The following is an 18538-nucleotide window of genomic DNA, read 5'->3' on the forward strand; positions in this document are numbered from 1 at the left end:
CAACCCCCTTGCTAAAGTAGGATCACCTAGAGCGGGCCACATGGGAACGTGTCCAGGCAGGTTTTGAAAGTCTGCAGAGAAGGAGACTCCACAACCTCCCTGGGCAGCCTGGTCACCCTTACAATAAAGAATTTTTTCCTAATGGTCAAGGTGTTCCAGTTTCTATCTATTGCCCCTTGTCCTATCACAGAGCACCACTGAAAAGAGCACAGCCCCTTCTTCTTGACACCCACTCTTCAGATATTTATAACCATTAATAAAATTCCCTCTGAGACTTCTCTTCTTCAGGCTAAACAGCCCTAGGTCTCTTAGCCTTTCCTAAGACAGATGTTCCAGTCCCTTAATCATCCTTACAGCCTCCATTGGACTGTCTCTAGTATTTCCTAGTATGGCTCTCTTGAACTGGGGAGCCCAGAACTGGACACAGCACATGTGTCTTTGCTTTCCTTTTTACATTTGCCTTCATGATAAAAATCTCACATTGTTCAACCACTGCCCTGGTGTGTGCAGAACTGCCTGCAGGCAGTAGGGAACAAATGGTGAACGCTTTCTGTCACACTACTTGTACAGACCTTCATCAGACTGCCTTCTGCCCAAAGCAGCCAGCACAGAGAATAAACACACACCAACAGCAACAATGCTGCCAAGAAAGTGAACACCTCCCTTGTTTCCTCCTGCACTTTTTGGGGTGTCAGTAGAGCCTGCATAATAGTTACTCTCACAAAAGTTGCTGCTGAGAGCTCTGTTTGCATGTTTTTCTGAACAAAGTTTTTATTAGTTTTTTCCACAAATTAACATCCATACTGAGAACACCAAAGTGGAGAAAACCCATTTCAGAATCATAGAATTGTTAGGGTTGGAAGGGACCTCAAGGATCATTGAATTCCAAAGCCACTGCCATAGGCAGGAATACCTGACACTACATCAGGTTGCTCAGAGCCACATTCAGCCTGGCCTTAAAAACCTCCAGGGATGAGGCTTCCACCACCTCCCTGGGCAACCTGTGCCAGTGTCTCACCACCCTCATGGGGATGAACTTCTTCCTAACATCCAATCTGAGTCTACATACTGCTACTTTTGCATTACTCCCCCTAGTCCTATCACTACCTGACATCCTAAAGTCCCTCCCCAGCTTTCTTGTAGGCCCCCTTCAGATACTGAAAGGCCACAATAAGGTCTCCTCAGAGCCTTCTCTTCTCCAGACTGAATAGCTCCAACTGTCTCAGTCTGTCTCCATAGAAGAGGTGCTGCAGCCCTTGGATCATCCTCTGGCCCTTCTCTGGACACATTCCAGCACCTCCAGATCTTTCTTGTAACCGGGGCTCCAGAACTGGACACACTACTCCAGAAGGGTCGCACCAGAGTGGAGTAGAAATGAAGAATCACCTCTTTCAACCAGTGGAGTGTTTCCTTCCTTTGCATACAATTCCTGGCATAACAGCTTTCAGACTACAAGTTTTATAATACAAAGCTATGCCTGCAGAAGCTTTGTTTTTCAAGTTAAAAAAAAAAACCAACCCAACCAACACTAAATTTCTTCCTTCCTTTGCAGGCAAGCACCCAAATCAAAAATGTCTCCTCTCAAGAAAGGTTGAGCTCTCCACAATGGAGATAATTTCAAGAATAACACTGAGAAAAATATTATATTCTTTTGCTCACAGAGGAACACCAATATGCTTTAGCATTGCTGGGAACAGGACAAAGCAAGCATTACTGCTCATTTCAAGATATAGGAGGACAAGTTTAATAGAATGCTTTATTTTTCAGAAACGTGGACCTGCTGGACAGATGGGCAGAGTCCAATATGATGGCATTCAACAAGTCCAAGTGACAGGTGCTGCACTTCGGCCACAATAACCCCATGCAGAGCTACAGGCTGGGGTTGGAGTGGATGGAGAGCTGCCAAACAGAAAGGGACCTGGGGGTGCTGATTGACAGCTGCCTAAACATGAGCCAGCAGTGTGCCCAGGTGGCCAAGGAGGCCAATGGCATCCTGGCTTGCATCAAGAATAGTGTGGCCAGCAGGAGCAGGCAAGTCATTGTGCCCCTGTACTCAGCACTGGTTAGGACACACCTTGAGTACTGTGTCCAGTTCTGGGCCCCTCAGTTTAAGAAGGACATTGAGACACTTGAACATGTCCAGAGAAGGGCAACGAGGCTGGGGAGAGGCCTTGAGCACAAGCCCTACGAGGAGAGGCTGAGGGAGCTGGGATTGTTTAACCTGGAGAAGAGGAAGCTCAGGGGAGACCTTCTTGCTGTCTACAGCTACCTGAATGGTGGCTGTAGCCAGGAGGGAATTGGTCTCTTCTCCCAGGCAACCATCACCAGAACAAGAGGACACAGTCTCAAGCTGCACCAGGGGAGGTTTAGACTCAAGATGAGAAGAAAGTTCTTCACAGAGCTGTTAGCCATTGAATGTGCTGCCCAGGGAGGTGGTGGAGTCACTGTCCCTGGAGGTGTTCAAGAGGGGACTGGATGTGGCACTTGGTGCCATGGTCTAGTAGTCATGCGGTGTTGGGTGACAGAATGGACTTGATGATCTTTGAGGTCTTTTCCAACCTTATTGATTCTATGATTCCATGACTGTATGGATTTCCCCACCCACCCAGTTCATTAGAGGAAGTTACAGGGACTGCAATAAGCTGAAAATCAGAGAAGCTACAAACACTTGTGTTCAGTGGAGTTTACACAGTGACTGACGACTGCTTATCTGTGCAGTAAGCCCTTTTTTTGTCTTTTTCTTTTGGCTAGTGATATTTCATTTCCAACAGAATAGTTTTCAAATGATTAAAACACCCCAGCAAGCCATAAAGGAACTCAGACAATATCTACCCCACGCTTTATCCACTGATGATCTGTCAAAGTTTGATGGCGGGCTAGTGGGTTTGCATATACAAACTCCATTAATTTCATTGGACAGGAGCAAAGGGACAAATGATTAATTACAAGGAACACTGGGCTCTGAAGATTGCACCCACAGCACTTCTTAATGTACTTCTCTTAGTTAACAGAGCTGTTTCCAGTTTTCCTTCCCGTGTAACATTTGCTCAGGTAACTTGCAGTCAAAACAAAGAAATATCCTAAGGCATATTAGGATCTACAGCTATCTTCAGAGGCACACATCTGCCTGCAACAAATTTAATTAGATTTATATTATGTAATGACTGGAATGGGCATGAACTACTAAACAGTGGAAGAAAATGGGCACAAATTGATAAAGGAGTGTAAACAGAAAGCCAGTGTCATATGTTTAAGTAAGGAGAAGCACAGTCTACTGTATATTAACAGGAATTAAACTCTTACCTTTGTTATTGTATACATCTAGATAGTTTGGTGCTGAAAAAATTGTGATTAGTGAAGGAAAGCCTGTTGTCTGGCTTTTCCTGTACATGCGATACCTAGAAGGGAAAGAGAAGATCTTAATTATTACCCAGCGTCATAGGTGTATTTGTCCTTGCTTTTTAAAGCCATGGAGAAAGTATTTCCTGCAGGTTTGTTTATTATATCCATTTGGGATAGCCCAGGATCCAGAGCACGATCAAAAGCTGTGTATCTGCCTGAAATTTAGTGAGCTGGAGGTGGTTTTTATTATGACTGCTTGCTGCCCACCCCTGGAGAAAGGTGGCCTCTATCTGCAAACACCCCAGGATGCTTGCAGAGGCTCTCTCCATGGGGCTGAAGATGAAGAAGAGAACCAGCACCCTCCTTGGAGATGTGCACTACTGCCTTCAGAAGAGAAGGGCATGTCCTCCATGAGCCTCCAGCTGCCTGCCCTCTCTGGGCATGAAAATGATGGCAAGGTCAGAGGAGATGGGAGTTATGAAAAGGAGAGGAGAAAGAGAGGGTCTAATATTTTAAGTGCTGTGCCAGATCTCATGCAGTCTATTAGCCAGTTTACTAATGCTTGCATGTTCTCCTTACCTAACCTTCCTGCCTTATGGAAAACAAAAAGGCTTACTGGACCAACATATAATCAGTCAAGCATTAAACCTGCAAATGATTGGAAGAAGCCAATCAGCACTTTTGTCTTACTAAGGCACAAGTAAGAACAAATATGGCTTCTTAGTCTTCAGCTACTGGCAAACCTCAACAACAGCTGCACTGAAAGCATTGCAGAGTTTCAGTGTGATCCCTTCTTGAAAAATTTTCTTTTTCTCACCCTGGGATATTTTATGTCAGTTGTTTTTGGCAGAACAATAGCTTGCTTTTAATTGCATTGATGGTTCAAAGTCTGTGATAACTCAAACACTCAGAACACCTTTTTGTATGCATAGTGAATATTGACCTCGCTCCTACAATCTTGCTACTTAATCTTTTATTATTATGCAGGTTGGGTAAAGTTTTTACCTCCAAATAAACACATTAATAATTTATGCAAGATATGAAAAGCTATTTATTCAGATACCAGTCCTTCATTAAGAATCCCAGAAGTGTGCTACATTTCAATGAACAGGTAATTGGGTTTTTTTTAAGCAGCATTAAAAATGCTGTCTTGACACTGGCACTAGAGTTTCGTAACAGAACCATCAGCACCACCCAGTCCTTGACCTGCACTGGTCTTGCATACAGTGTCTTAACAAACTCATTAAATTCATTAATAACAACCCTGCATAAAATCCTTTTTGGCTATTGGGTTCCACAAGCTTATTTGCATGATAACACATAAAGCCAGGAGGCCCAGAAATTTCAGGTAGGTGTGAAGGGCCTAAGAGATCACAGTTCTGGCCTTCATGAGCCAAATCATTTCCCAGGCATCACAGCAATCAGAAAGTCAGAACACTTAGGCCACTTGTAACAGCTCTGTTCTTAGCATCCAAAGTACTTTTGGTCCTCCTATGCCACTTAAAATCTCCCAGGCTAAGAAAGTGGGATAACATGAGGATTCATTAAGTCTTGTAACTCAGAAACAACCATGTAAAAGACATTCTAATGCCAGTGTGTATTTTTATAGCATTAGTAAAAATCAAGAGCTGTTGCAACTTAATTTTCATGTTTTCCAGTTCATTCTCACTCAGCTGATCTATGTTTACTTGCTTGGTTTCACAGCAGTAAGCCATTCTTCATTATTAGTGTCCCCTCTCCACATATACTCAGTGAGTTTGCAGATGACACCAAGTTGGACACATATGTTGCTCTGCTCAAGGGTAGGAAGGCTCTGTAGAGGGACCTGGACAGGCTGGATCAATGGGCCAAGACAAATGCCATGAGGTTCAACAAGGCCAAGTTCTGGATCCTGCCCGTGGGTTGCAACAACCCCATGAATGCTACAGGCTTGGGAAAGAGTGCCTGGAAAATTGCCCAGCAGAAAAGGAGTTGGCTGAACATAAGCCAGCAGTGTGTTCAGGTGGGGAAAAAAGGCCAACAGCATCCTGGCCTGCATGAGGAACAGCGTGGCCAACACGAGCAAGAAAGTGATGGTAGCCCTGTACTCAGCACTGGTGAGGCTGCTGCCCAGATACTGTTTAGTTTTGGGGCCCTCACTACAAGAAGGATATTGAGCACATCCAGGGCAACAGCTCCAGTACAGGCTTTATAAGGAGGTTCTGAGGGAACTGGTGGTGTTTAGCATAGAGAAAAGGAGGCTGAGGGGAAACCTTATCACTCTACAACTCCCTGAAAGGAGGTTGTAGGGAGTTGAGGGTCAGTCTGCTTTTTCTAATAACAAGCAAGAGGACAAGAGGAAATGGCCTTAAGCTGTGCCAGGGGAAGTTTAGGTTGGATATGAGGGAAAATTCTTCACAGAAAGGGTTCTCAGGCACTGCAACAGGCTGCCCAGGGAAGTGACAGAGTCACTAATCCCAGAGACATTTCAAAGCTGTGTAGCTGTGCTTAGGGACATGGTTTAGTGGTGATCTAGCAATGTGAGGTTAATGGTTGGTCTTGATGACCTGGAAGGTCTCTTCCAATTAAAACAACTCTGTGATTCTATACTTACCCAGCATCCTGGGCTTCATGAGCTCGGAGTATAGATAACAAGTTATTGTGCTGTAGGAATTCACATACAGCAGGGTAACTGTTGGAAGAAAAGAATAGCACCGGTTATGGCATTATCAAAAGCACCACATTTAGCTCTAGCTTTCAAAAAGTGTTGAATCCAATATGATCACAGATGAAATCATCCCCTGCTCTGCAGCCAGGTTTCAGTAGACACAACACTAGCAGCAGCACTTTTCAAAATCCCCACCCCAAAACTTCATAGAGAGGAAGGCTGGGAAGTTGTGGTTCATTATGTAACAACCACCATCCCATTCTTGTCAGAAGGCAAGTAATTTATTTTCTTATACTTTCAGATTCACAGCACATCTAAAGGGGAAAAAGTGATACAATGATTGCTTTCAACAGAAAACCCCCTTGGCCACTAGCTACTGTATGCACAGGCTGCTTATGGACACCAGGCAATAAGATGGTGTGCAGAAAAGGAAGGCAAAAGAAAGAAGAAAAGCAGGTCACTCTCCAAACTGGAGATGCTTGATCTGCAGAACTTTATCTCCTTAATAAATAAGAATCATTTTTCCCATTGGCCACTTAAAATGTAAATTCTGGGACTTCTGAAACCCCACAAATGCGGCCACTGAATATATCTTTCCAAGACATTTTCTACTCTAAGAATGACAACAAAGTCATTAGGTGAAAATGGTGATACAGGGATCTCTGTCATAGTTTTCACTGCACACAGCCAGTGTTGCTTTCAAGAGGAATGGAGGAGCCCTTTCTCAGAACCTTAAAATCATTCTCACTGTTTAAGCCACTGAACATACATGGAAATCACACAAGAGGAAGAACAAAACATAGAATAACTTGAATGCAATTTTGACAGCAAAAGTGTGAAATACAAAGTTTTCAGAGAAAAGCTATTTTAAACTGTATCTAAATAAATACCACAGAAGTCAAAATTACTCTGTTTTGCTGCTTTCAAAACCAAGTTCTATGTTTTTTTTTTCTGTAATGACTGTTTTCTTCTTGCTTTTAAACCACTGATGACTCTCCGTGCCTGCGCTGAAGGATAACAAGCACGATGACCATCTATCACGTCAAGACAGAAAGCAAAACCTCTCTTTTCCTGTCATAAGTAATTTAATACAGAACCCAAGAAAACCTAAAACTTCCCCTGGGAAAAACCAAGAGGAAAACAAGAGGAAAGAAGAACAAAAAACGGGCATTGAAGAGGGTAAATGAAGAGTGGTATCATAATAAAACAAACTTCACAGATTTGACAAAACCTTACCAGGCCCTTTAAAAACATCTAAGAGGTGAGTGGTGGTCTCTTCTCCCAGGCAACCAGCACAAGAACAAGAGATACAGTCTCAAGCTGTGCCAGGGGAGGTTTAGGCTGGATGTTAGGAAGAAGTTCTTTGTAGAGAGAGTTATTTGCCACTGGAATGGGCTGCCCAGGGAGGTGGTGGAGTCACTGTCACTGGAGGTGTTTAGGAAGAGACTGGATGGGGTGCTTGGTGTCATGGTTTAGTTGATTAGATGGTGTTGGATGATAGATTGGACTCAATGATCTCAAAGGTCTCTTCCAACCTGGTTAATTCTATTCTATTCAGATGACATCTGGAGCTCTTCTTTCATGCCCCTCGTTGGGTCAGTCCTATGCAATTTGTTTTGCCTTATCTGATTTATTTCCTACCCTTGAAACCAAGCAATCATTCAGCTGACTGCTTTATATTTCATGACCTTTTAGTAGAGTGGGAAGCAGGTACCCCTGCCAGGTAGCATATGGGCAGCCTGGTGACTCTATGTCTGAAAAGAACTTCTGAGTTTAACATTGCTCAGTAGCAAGGATGCAGTATGGTACTGGCTCTGTTCTCACCAGCAGTGTAAATAAGTTGCATTTAAAACATTGAACCTGGGTGCTGCAACCTCCTGTCATTATATGAATTTACTGCCAGTGCTGGAGGTTGCCTGCACATCACCAGCAAGACCAGCTGGCCAGGCGTTTGAGCTTTTAGTCTCCTGTGCCCCTCTGTCTGACTGGAGCTTGACCAGCAAGTGACACCAAGTGTCTTATAGCTTTAGAGCTGACTAGGTGGAGAGACAAGGCTGGCACAGGTGGAGAGCTGGGCTGCTTTCCAACTGCAGCCTGCCCCAGAGCAATGTCTGACCTGACTGGGACACCGACACAGATTTTCCTGGATTTGAGGCCTAGGATATGACATGTAGATGTTACAATTCCCTCTCCTCATTGCTGGGCAAGTGAGAGAGTAGCAATCAAAATCGTTGCTTAAAAAATAACTAAATAATCAAAACTAGTACCAAAAGGTTTAAACCTCAGGGAGCAGCTCTGAAATGTGGCCTAGTGGCTGCAGAAGGGCCACGAGAATGACCAGAGGGCTGGAGCACCTCTCCTGTGAGGACAGACAGAGAGTTGGGGTTGTTACGTTTGGAGAAGAGAAGGCTCCAAGAAAACCTTATTGTGAGACCTCCCAGTATCTGAATGGGGCTACAAGAAAGCTGGGGAGGGACTTTTTAGGGTGTCAGGCAGTGATAAGACTAGGGGGAATGGATCCAAGCTAGAGGAGGAGAGATTTAGATTGGATGTTAGGAAGTTCTTCCCCATGAGGGTGGTGAGACACTGGAACAGGTTGACCAGGGAGGTGGTAGAAGCCTCATCCCTGGCAGTTTTAAAGGCCAGGCTGGATGTGGCTCTGGGCAGCCTGATGTAGTGTGAAGTGATCCTGCCCATGGCAGGATCGTTGGAATTGTATGATCCTTGAGGTCCCTTCCAACCCTGACAATTCTGTGGTTCTATAAAAGAGACCAATTATTAACATCCATTCACTATGTTTATATTCCACTATTGATTCAACTCTCTCATAGTTCAAATAACAGGACAGTCAGGAAGGTTTAAAGAAGGAAATACAAGGTTTGGGGGGGAAAACAAAGACATCTCCATGATCGCTTCTGTGCCCTTTCTGTAGCACAATGGGTTCGCAGCGTGCCTACAAACAACACAAGTCTGCAGTCTCTGAATCTCCAAGCATACCTTAAGGGCAAGATGCAGTCATACAGTAACACTGTTCTGCAAAACACCCAAGCAAAAGTTGTTGCTGAACATACTGACAAAGTTATAATATCCAAACAACTCAGCTAACCACCATACAAAATACCACATGTCCCATCCATGATTTCATGGACCACCTTCAGAGCCTCTTTGCAATCACTTAACAGCCCCATTATAGTTTCTAACTTCATGCTAACATTCTGACTTCAGGAGATAAAATTATATGGAATAAAACCCCAACCAACCAAAAAATGACAACAACAAACCAAGCAAACAAAACAAGACCCACAGCAACCCAGCAAAATCTAATGCTGCATCTTCCTTCAGTTTATCCAAGAGAAACACAACCGCTTGCTTCCAACCTTCCTGGCTATTTTAGAGCTGAAATGTCATTTGCAGCTAGAGGCTACAAACCCAGCAGAATGGCATATTGCTGGGGTTGGGTGTTTTTTTTTGGACTTGTCCCATCTAGCATGTATTCTCAGTTGCAGGTCTGGAATTTGGAACTGTCTAAAGAGATTGCCATTATAAAATAATTTCAATTCCCAAATTACGTGGGGGTATCATTTTGGCAACTGCAATGATCTCAGATGCTGACAGGCTGCCATTCAAACCACCACCAAATGAGAACTAATTTGCATGCATTTCTTTTCATAATTAATTGTGACTAAATGTAGACTTATGGTACATTTTGTTTAGAAATTTTTACATGAACTTCTGAAAACTGGGGTCTATAATGAAAACTCTGATAGACAGTTGATTATGTTCATGATCACTGCAGCTGCTCAAAATGTCTAGCCTATTACTTCCCCCCTCCAGTATTCTTTTCATCTGGTGTTAAGTACTGCTTTTAAAGATGATATAATGAAGCGGTAAAAAAGGCTCCTAAATAGATATGATAGGTTCTTCTTTTTATTTCAAAGTGCAAAAGAACTTTTTTTTTTATTCCTTAATTATCTTACTCTTCACAAATCCATGGAAAACAGCCTTCTACTAGCAGAATCTGGCTGGTTCTATAGGGCTCATGTCTAGAAAGGCAGAGGTGCCACACAGTGCTCTATCGTAACACACAAAAACCTCCCAAAATGCGGCTGCCATCTTTTCTTACAAGAGAGTAACACAGTATCTGTAATGCACAAGCACTCATTACTCCTCCCAGAGAAGGGCCACAAAGATGATCAGATGGCTGGAGCACTTCTGTGAAGACAGGCTGAGGGAGTTCAGCCTGGAGAGAAGGCTTCAGGGAAACCTTAGAGTGGCCTTCCAGTACCTGAAAGGGGCCTACAGGAACACTGGAGGAACTTTCTATAATGGCTTCTTGTGAAAGGAAAAGGGACAAGGGTTTTAAACTAGAGCAGGGTAGATTTAGATGAGACATAAGGAAGAAGTTCTTTACTATGAGGGTGGTAGAATGGGTCACCCAGAGAAGTTGTGGGTTCTCATTCCCAGAAGTGTTCAAGACCAGGCTGGATGAGGATCTGAGTGAGAAGTGTCCATGGCAGGGGAGATGGAACTAGATCTTAAAGGTCCCTTCCAACTCAAGCCATTCTGTGATGACAACAATGATGGTATCACCCAGACCACTACAACCCCTGAGCAATTTATCTGCATATTTTATTCTGCAAAAGCCAAATCAACTCTCAGCCATTTTTCTTCAGCTACTTGCTGAAGCTGGGGCTGCGAAGAAGCAAAGTTCTTTATCATATGCAGCTATTCCACGCACTAAACCAGCTGCAACAGTAAATGTAGGGCTTTAATTTCCAGCACTTTCCTAACATCACTTTGCTCCTCTCCAAATGCAGTTTCATATTACACAGTATTCCTCAACACAAAAAGCCATGCCCTCCAGGTAAGCAGTAGGAAGTCCTGCAAGATGTCAGTGAAACCCTAATGGCAAAAGTTATCAGAAATAAGCTTTTACCAAAAAGAGTTCTACTTTGAAATAATTTTTTTCCACTCATCTTTCTAATGAAAATTATTATCTTGCAATCAAAGTCTTTCTGTTCACTGCCATTTCAGAAACCCTCTCCTCCTTGCCCTGCTATGCAGAGCCCAGACTGTGATTCAGATGAGCTAGGTATAAAGCAGTTGGCCAAGAGGGAAAACAAACAAACAGAACCCCCCCACACACACACATGCAACAGGCTTTTCCAGAACCACCCAGCCTTCTGCCTGCGCCTTCGTGTGTCATGCTGAATCACAGAGGAGCAGTGACTCATGGAGAAAACAAAATACCCCACTGCTAAACTAGAAGAGATGTTATTCCCCATGGAGCATGTGACTCTGATATTCCCTGCTTCGGGATCCTTTTGTCATTACAATGCCTCATGCATGGCTTGCTACTTCTGAGGTCTTTTTTTTCGCATGATCACTGATTCCATCCACGCAGTTTTGGAAGAGAGGCAGCACTTTGCTAACATGAACCAAAATGGCAGATGGTGTCCAAGTGCTCTTCCATCAACAACTGGAAAAACAGGATGGACTTTTACTACTTTTATTTCATACACCATTAAAGCAGAGGTGGAAACATTTCTGTTGAAAGAGGACATTCAAGTGTAAGCCAAACAACTTGTGTAAGACTACAGCACACATAAACCCAGGTTTTCAGCAAAGCCCACTGCTTGGGAGTTTTTTTTCCCCACTTGCCTCCAAAGGCAAAACCATTTTTGCTGCAGTGCTGTCCTACGCAGCTCCCAGCACCTCTCTTTCCACCTGAATTTTCTTGCCCTTAGCTGTGCTGCCTGCAGAGCTGCACTGAGAAGCAGAGCAGGGAATTGCATGGGATTAGAACAAATAAGCACAGATCTTGTTAAACCTTTTTTTTGCAGAGTCATTCTTATAAAATTGGATATGCTCCCAGGTCTGATGGAGCTCACGAGCAATTCTACCAGGACAGCTGGGCAGATAATAATGAGGGCAGCAAAAAGCTTCTGGGCTGGGAGACCGAAAAGTAGGCAAAAGAATCTGTTTAAAATGCTGCCACTGAAAAAAAACCAACCAAACAACGGCCAACCAAACCCAGCCATTCATACAAATGTGTCTCACACCCTGCGGTGCAATGTGCTACAGTCCTCAAAAGCTTTCAGCAGACATTTCTCTAGTCCTTAGGTGTTTACAAACTTAGCATGCAGGTAAAATAAGCCACTGAAATGATGTGCTGGTAAAGCCAAAACTATTATCCTGCTCCAGAGCAATCCTAAAGCTGAACCCATTTCACTGCTACCTTAGGCTGGCAAATTAAGTTCTCTGAGAAGGCTGCAATGCACTCTTGATGCTGGTAACCATTTCTGCCTTTGATTTTGGTGGGTTTTTGTCTGTTGCTTATGAAAAGAATGTAACAAGGTAGTCAACAGCCAAACTGCTTGGTAAAGCTCAACGCTCCTTAAGAACCCATATTTATCTCACGAAGATAACCCAAGATGCTGGAGCACCACACCTGAGAAAATTTCTGAGGCACCAGAACAGGTTAGGGGCTGCCCAGCTGGAAAGCAGCTCCAGAGAGAAAGACCTTGGAGTGTTGGTGGACAGCAAGTTCTGCATGGGACAGCAATGTGCCCCTGTGGCCAAGAGAGCCAATGCTAGCTTGGGATGCATCATGAAAAGTGCGCCCAGCAGGTCTTGGGAGGTTCTTCTCCCCCTCTACTTTGCCTTACTGAGGCCACACCTGCAATACTGAGTCCAATTTTGGGCTCCCCAGTTCAAGAGAGACAGAGACCTGCTGGAGAGAATCCAACAGAGAGCCAGGACAATGATTAGGGGACTTGAGCATCTCCCCTATGAAGAGAGACTGAGAGCCCTGGGGCTGTTTAGTCTTGAGAAGACTGAGAGGGGATCTAATCAATGTCTATCAATATCTGAGGGGTGGGTGTCAAGTGGAGGGTGGCAAGCTCTTTTCAGTGGTACACAATAATAAGACAGGGAACAACAAGTACAAGCTTGAACATAGAAGATTTCACCTCAACATGAGGAGGTAAGAGTGACAGAGCCCTGGAACAGGCTCTTGGTTGTGGAGTCTCCTTCTCTGAACACATTCAAAACCCACCTGGATGCATTCCTGTGCAGACTACATTAAGTGATCCTGCTTTTGACAGGGGGGTTGGACTCAATGTTCTCTGGAGGTCCCTTCCAACCTCTAATGTATTGTGATGCTTCTGAGGCCATCTATAGTCTTTGATGAGGCTCATCACACACACACACTCTCGCTAACAGTCAGCAATTAATCTAGACTTATACACATAAAAGATGCCAGAAAGTGAGTGTTAAGCTTGCACATTTGCCTGCCCCGCAGTCGGAAGCCCTTGATGTACTTTGCATAGGATAAGACACTGCTAATTAAAACTCAATGGTGCAACAAAACTCCTGGTGTTCTTTACCAGAGCTTTGACACAAAGAAAGTGACGGGCAGAGTCCATCATGATGGCATTTAACAAGTCCAAGTGCCGGGTGCTGGGCTGTGGCCAAAACGACCCCATGCAGCGCTACAGGCTGGGGTTGGAGTGGATGGAGAGCTGCCAAACAGAAAGGGACCTGGGGGTACTGGTTGACAGCTGGGTGAAAATGAGCCAGCAGTGTGCCCAGGTGGCCAAGGAGGCCAATGGCATCTTGGCCTGCATCAAGAATAGTGTGGCCAGCAGGAGCAGGGAAGTCATTGTGCCCCCTGTACGCAGTACTGGTTAGGACACACCTTGAGTACTGTGTCCAGTTCTGGGCCCCTCAGTTTAAGAAGGACATTGAGACTCTTGAATGTGTCCAGAGAAGGGTAATGAGGCTGGGGAGAGGCCTCGAGCACAAGCCCTATGAGGAGAGGCTGAGGGAGCTGGGATTGTTTAACCTGGAGAAGAGGAGGCTCAGGGGAGACCTTATTGCAGCCTAGAACTACCTGAAGGGAGGTTGTAGCCAGGAAGGGGTTGGTCTCTTCTCCCAAGCAACCAACACCAGAACAAGAGGACACAGTCTCAAGCTGCACCAGGGGAGGTTTAGGCTGGAGGTGAGGAGAAAGTTCTTCCCAGAGAGAGTTGTTAGCCACTGGAATGTACTGCCCAGGGAGGTGGTGGAGCCACCTTCCCTGGAGATGCTCAAGAGGAGATTGGACGTGGCATTTGGTCATGAGGTCTTGGGTGACAAGTCTTGGACTTGATGATCTTTCAGGTCTCTTCCAACCTGGTTATTGATTTTATGATTCTATGAAAAAACCTTGGTGTGGATCCAGTCTCAGCTTTTCATGGTTAGGACCATGATGTAACTGGATGCCATGAAAGAACATTTTAATTCTTCATCTATCCAGAAAATCTTATGGGAATGATGACATTCTCCATCCTAGTGTGGCTCAGGAAGGAGAGAGTTTCCCCATACTGGCAGTCTCCATAAGTTAGTTCCATATTCAAAAAGGAAAAAGAAATTGTTGAGTTGACTCCTTCAAGCTGTCTGATCACTGAAAGAAGCCATTTTCAAGACACTAAGTAGCAGCATGGTTACAGGTTAGACACATGCCTTACAGACATGCCTGAGAGGTACTTTACCATTAGCCCATGGCAAAAGTGCAATGGGTCATTGGCAAGGTCAATACAACCAGCTAAGTGCAAATAAATATTCACTAAATAAACTCAAGGTAAACCCAGATAACCTGATAAACAAGGAGGAAAACCTTTTTACCATCTGAATCAGTTGAAGGTGGTGGGGGAAGGAGCGGTGAATATCACACAGGGACAAATTCATTCCCTCTTGTTCACAACACTCCCTGAATATGACATTATTTGGGGTAAGATTGGGGGTGGGTGGGAGGAGAAAAGAACACCACCAAAAAAACAACAACATAGAAGCTTTGGTTAATCATTGAAAAGCATTAACAGAACTAACACTCCATTAAATATTTCTGTTTTCTCATAACATTGCATCAAACATGACCACGACTGCAAAGGACATACAACCTCGCATTTCAGAAAGAGGAAATGAAATCTCAGCACTGTTGCTTTTAGTTCACTTTAAGGTACAGAGAACTTGAATAAATTTCCAACAGCTACTTGAATTTCACAGCTACTTTTTTCGCTGTGGCACTCTGCTATTGCTGGTTCCAAGGACTCGTGCATTTTGACAATTCACACTGCAACATGCTGCTGGATGCAAAAGGCATGCATTAAGTGCTGACTCTTGGCATCCTTAAAAATTAAGCTGACTGTACTTTACATCTCTAAATGACAGGTCAGGCCTGTAGTTTCAAGATCTGACATATTACAGTGCCAGCCATAACAATTTCAAGAGCTTTTACAATGGAAGGAAATTTCCTGAATGAAAACTTGGTGTGAAATTCAATAGGCTATATGTGAGCATCCACCTAAGAAGCTGCCAGGAGCCGCTTATCAGACAAAACTATCAAGCTACAGGCTTTGTACTTTCTCATGTGTATTTACCTCACACAAAAGGCTGAAGATTTCACAAATGAGTTTTGTCTGAATGGAAAAGATTCCATGGACTACTGAGCTGGAAAGTGCTGTTACCGTGTTGTGTGTACAGAGTCACAAAGCCACATTACTGTTATTTTCCTCATAGCATTTTGTTACAGGAAGTAACTTTAAATTGGAGAAAAGTTGCTTGCAACTTCCCACAACAGTGAGAATGCCTGATAAAATGGAAGTTATTTATTACAGTTATTTCCTGACATTAATGAAGAGATTTTAATCAACGAGAAATCATTTCCCTGGCTCACGTGTCATGCCTGAAATCTTTCTGACCTTCCTTTAAAATGCTCTCTGCTATCTTCTAACTTTCCTTTCTGGAAATGACTGAGGAAACTAAGATGTTTTATTCACTGAAGAATAAACAAAGTCCATCCTATCAACAGACATTCTTCAAGGAGGGTTGTGTAACTCAGTCCTTCCTTTACAAGCTGAGCTGAGCTGGCTGTTAGGGAAATTTACTCCTTTTCTCACAAAGTAACTAGAAAAGGCAAACAGATGTCCTACACCAATTGATACCTTTGTTGGATTTTGGTTTATTTTTCCACCCCCAGGGATTATCATTAGGTAAGCAAGCTGGGGACCTTGAGAGCAACTAGGCATGTCTTTCAAGAGTAACACTTGTCTTCATATTACCCTAGATTATGAGACTCCAGGCTTAGCCCTCTGCCCAGGCAACCAGCACCAGAACAAGAGAACACACTCTCAAGCTGTGCCCAGGGAGGTTTAGGCTTGACATTAGGAAGAAATTCTTCACAGAAAGAGTGATTTGCCATTGGAATGGGCTGCCCAGGGAGGTGGTGGAGTCACCATCACTGGAGGTGTTTATGAAGAGACTGGATGGGGTGCTTTGTGCCATGGTTTAGTTGATTAGATAGTGTTGGATGATAGGTTGGACTCGATGACCTTAAAAGTCTCTTCCAACCTGGTTAATATCTTTGAGGTCTCTTCCAGCCTTGGTGATACTGTGATACTGTGTGATACTATTCTGTTCATGCCATTAAGCAGTCCCTTATACATGACCTGATAATTATGTATCTTTCAAGTATCTCCTCTTTTCTTGAAATATGTTCTTTTCTGAACATGAATCAGGACATAGACTAGATCTGATATATTTTCAGAAGAAAACTGATATATATTTTAGATAAATTTTACGGCAATTGTACGAACCAGAACTCTGGGAAAAAACCCAAACCCACCCTAAAATTCTAAAAGCTGTTCCAGTACATAAGAATCTCCCTACCTAGGCACAAGGCATATTTGCAAAGCTTTTCACTTGGCTTACGAGGGAAAACAGCTATTACTGACTGCTTGTACTGCCTGGGAGTCCCAGGATTTGGTGCTGTTGAGATGAAGAGGAATTGTTTTAGCCTCCAGAGTCATGAGCCCATTCCTGCACAGATCAATAGTTTGCAACAGCCTAACACCTCCTTTCATAATGAGAGCAAATACACTTATCGAGCACCTTCCAGATGCTAACGATCTGAAGGCACAGTACAACTTGACCATGAAAGGTGCGTGCCAGCAGCCCAGGCTGCAGTGCAAACCACTCTGCCTCAGCCTATCCCCAATGCTGTAGCAATTACAGCTCAAAGAAAGGACTAGGAAAACTAATTTCTCCACGTCAAACCATCTGCTACCTTCCTGCAAAAGTTACCAACAAGAAGGTTGATTCTAGCAGCTCCATTTCCTGGTTACTGGCAGAAGCCACTGATTCATTTTCCACACGTTACTAACCAGTTCATGCAGTACAGTACATTCAAGGTGAGATTTTCTAAAATAACTGAAAGACTTGGCTCTGCTGAGCTTGTTGGGAAAACTTCAACTTGTGCGTCACTAGCACAGGCTGAAGCAGAATTACTCCTTCAAAAGTTTCAACAAGCTCTTACCATTATCTTCACATTTATCCTGAACAAAAATTCTTTAAGTTTCACCACATATCTTGTTCATTTTGCCATCTAACCTTTTCTCCTGCCACTTTTGTTACACTGATGTCCTTGTAAGTAACAGCAACTAAAAACCCCCAATGAACCCTAAATCCTTCAAAATCCCTCCACTGTGAGAGAAGGGTAAAATGCAATCACCACTGCTATTCATGAAGTAACACAGGCCCTTCCTATGATGAAGGCAGAATGGAAATAGTGCCTGAGCTTCTTTACTACCAGCTCAAGCATACCTAACAGGTTGCCTTCTGCCTGGTGTCCACAGAACTACAAAGCAAGTTGTGCACAGCTAGAAATGGAGAAAGGCAGCAGGCAGCACCCACGCAGAGCTGAGGAAAGGGAACTATTCATTGCTTGCTTTGGTTTCCCTGTGCACTGCCAAAGAAGGGAGAGATGGACATTCCCCAGCACCCAAGGAAATCCACTCCTTGAATGTGCAAGATCACATAGAGACATGAAACTTGCCTGTGCTTACAGAACAATTACCACTAAACAGAAAAACAGAGAAGAAAGCTTCCTTTCAATCATCACAAGCTAACCCACAGATTTGCCTTAGGTGTCCTTCTGTCCCCACTACTACTACATTTTTCCCCCCCCAGGAATATTCTCAGAGTTACAATTTATTAACCAACATCAATAGAAAGAAGAAAAAAAAAATGTCAAAGATAAATCACAACTTGATGTCTTAGCATGTAAGTCCACAGGTTTCTGCAAAAACATTACAGGCACTTGCCTGCATTCCCACTTCTTAGTAACTCACATTTAACCAGTTCTGAATTTCTGGATAAAACAACATTAACAAGATTGACAAAACTGGAGAGCAAGGAGGAGAGCAAGGAGGAGAGCAAGGAGGAGAGCAAGGAGGAGAGCAAGGAGGAGAGCAAGGAGGAGAGCAAGGAGGAGAGCAAGGAGGAGAGCAAGGAGGAGAGCAAGGAGGAGAGCAAGGAGGAGAGCAAGGAGGAGAGCAAGGAGGAGAGCAAGGAGGAGAGCAAGGAGGAGAGCAAGGAGGAGAGCAAGGAGGAGAGCAAGGAGGAGAGCAAGGAGGAGAGCAAGGAGGAGAGCAAGGAGGAGAGCAAGGAGGAGAGCAAGGAGGAGAGCAAGGAGGAGAGCAAGGAGGAGAGCAAGGAGGAGAGCAAGGA

The 18538-nt window shown here is 43.9% G+C and overlaps 1 protein-coding gene across 2 annotated transcripts in view; it reads right to left on the reverse strand.

Moving 5' to 3' along the window:
• Positions 1-18538, reverse strand: part of PPP3CA (protein phosphatase 3 catalytic subunit alpha) — a 250139-nt gene that overhangs the window by 39062 nt on the left and 192539 nt on the right. For both annotated transcript variants that reach the window (XM_068136820.1, XM_068136821.1), the window contains exons 7-8: positions 5936-6013; positions 3304-3398 (exon numbers count right to left, since the gene is read on the reverse strand). In XM_068136820.1, coding sequence (XP_067992921.1) covers positions 3304-3398; positions 5936-6013 — 173 coding nt within the window. The remainder of the gene's footprint in view (positions 1-3303; positions 3399-5935; positions 6014-18538) is intronic.

Source organism: Melanerpes formicivorus, unplaced genomic scaffold (assembly GCF_026170545.1).
Source record: "Melanerpes formicivorus ecotype bairdi unplaced genomic scaffold, bMelFor1.0.p_v2 SCAF_4, whole genome shotgun sequence".
Classification (NCBI taxonomy): Eukaryota; Metazoa; Chordata; class Aves; order Piciformes; family Picidae; genus Melanerpes; species Melanerpes formicivorus.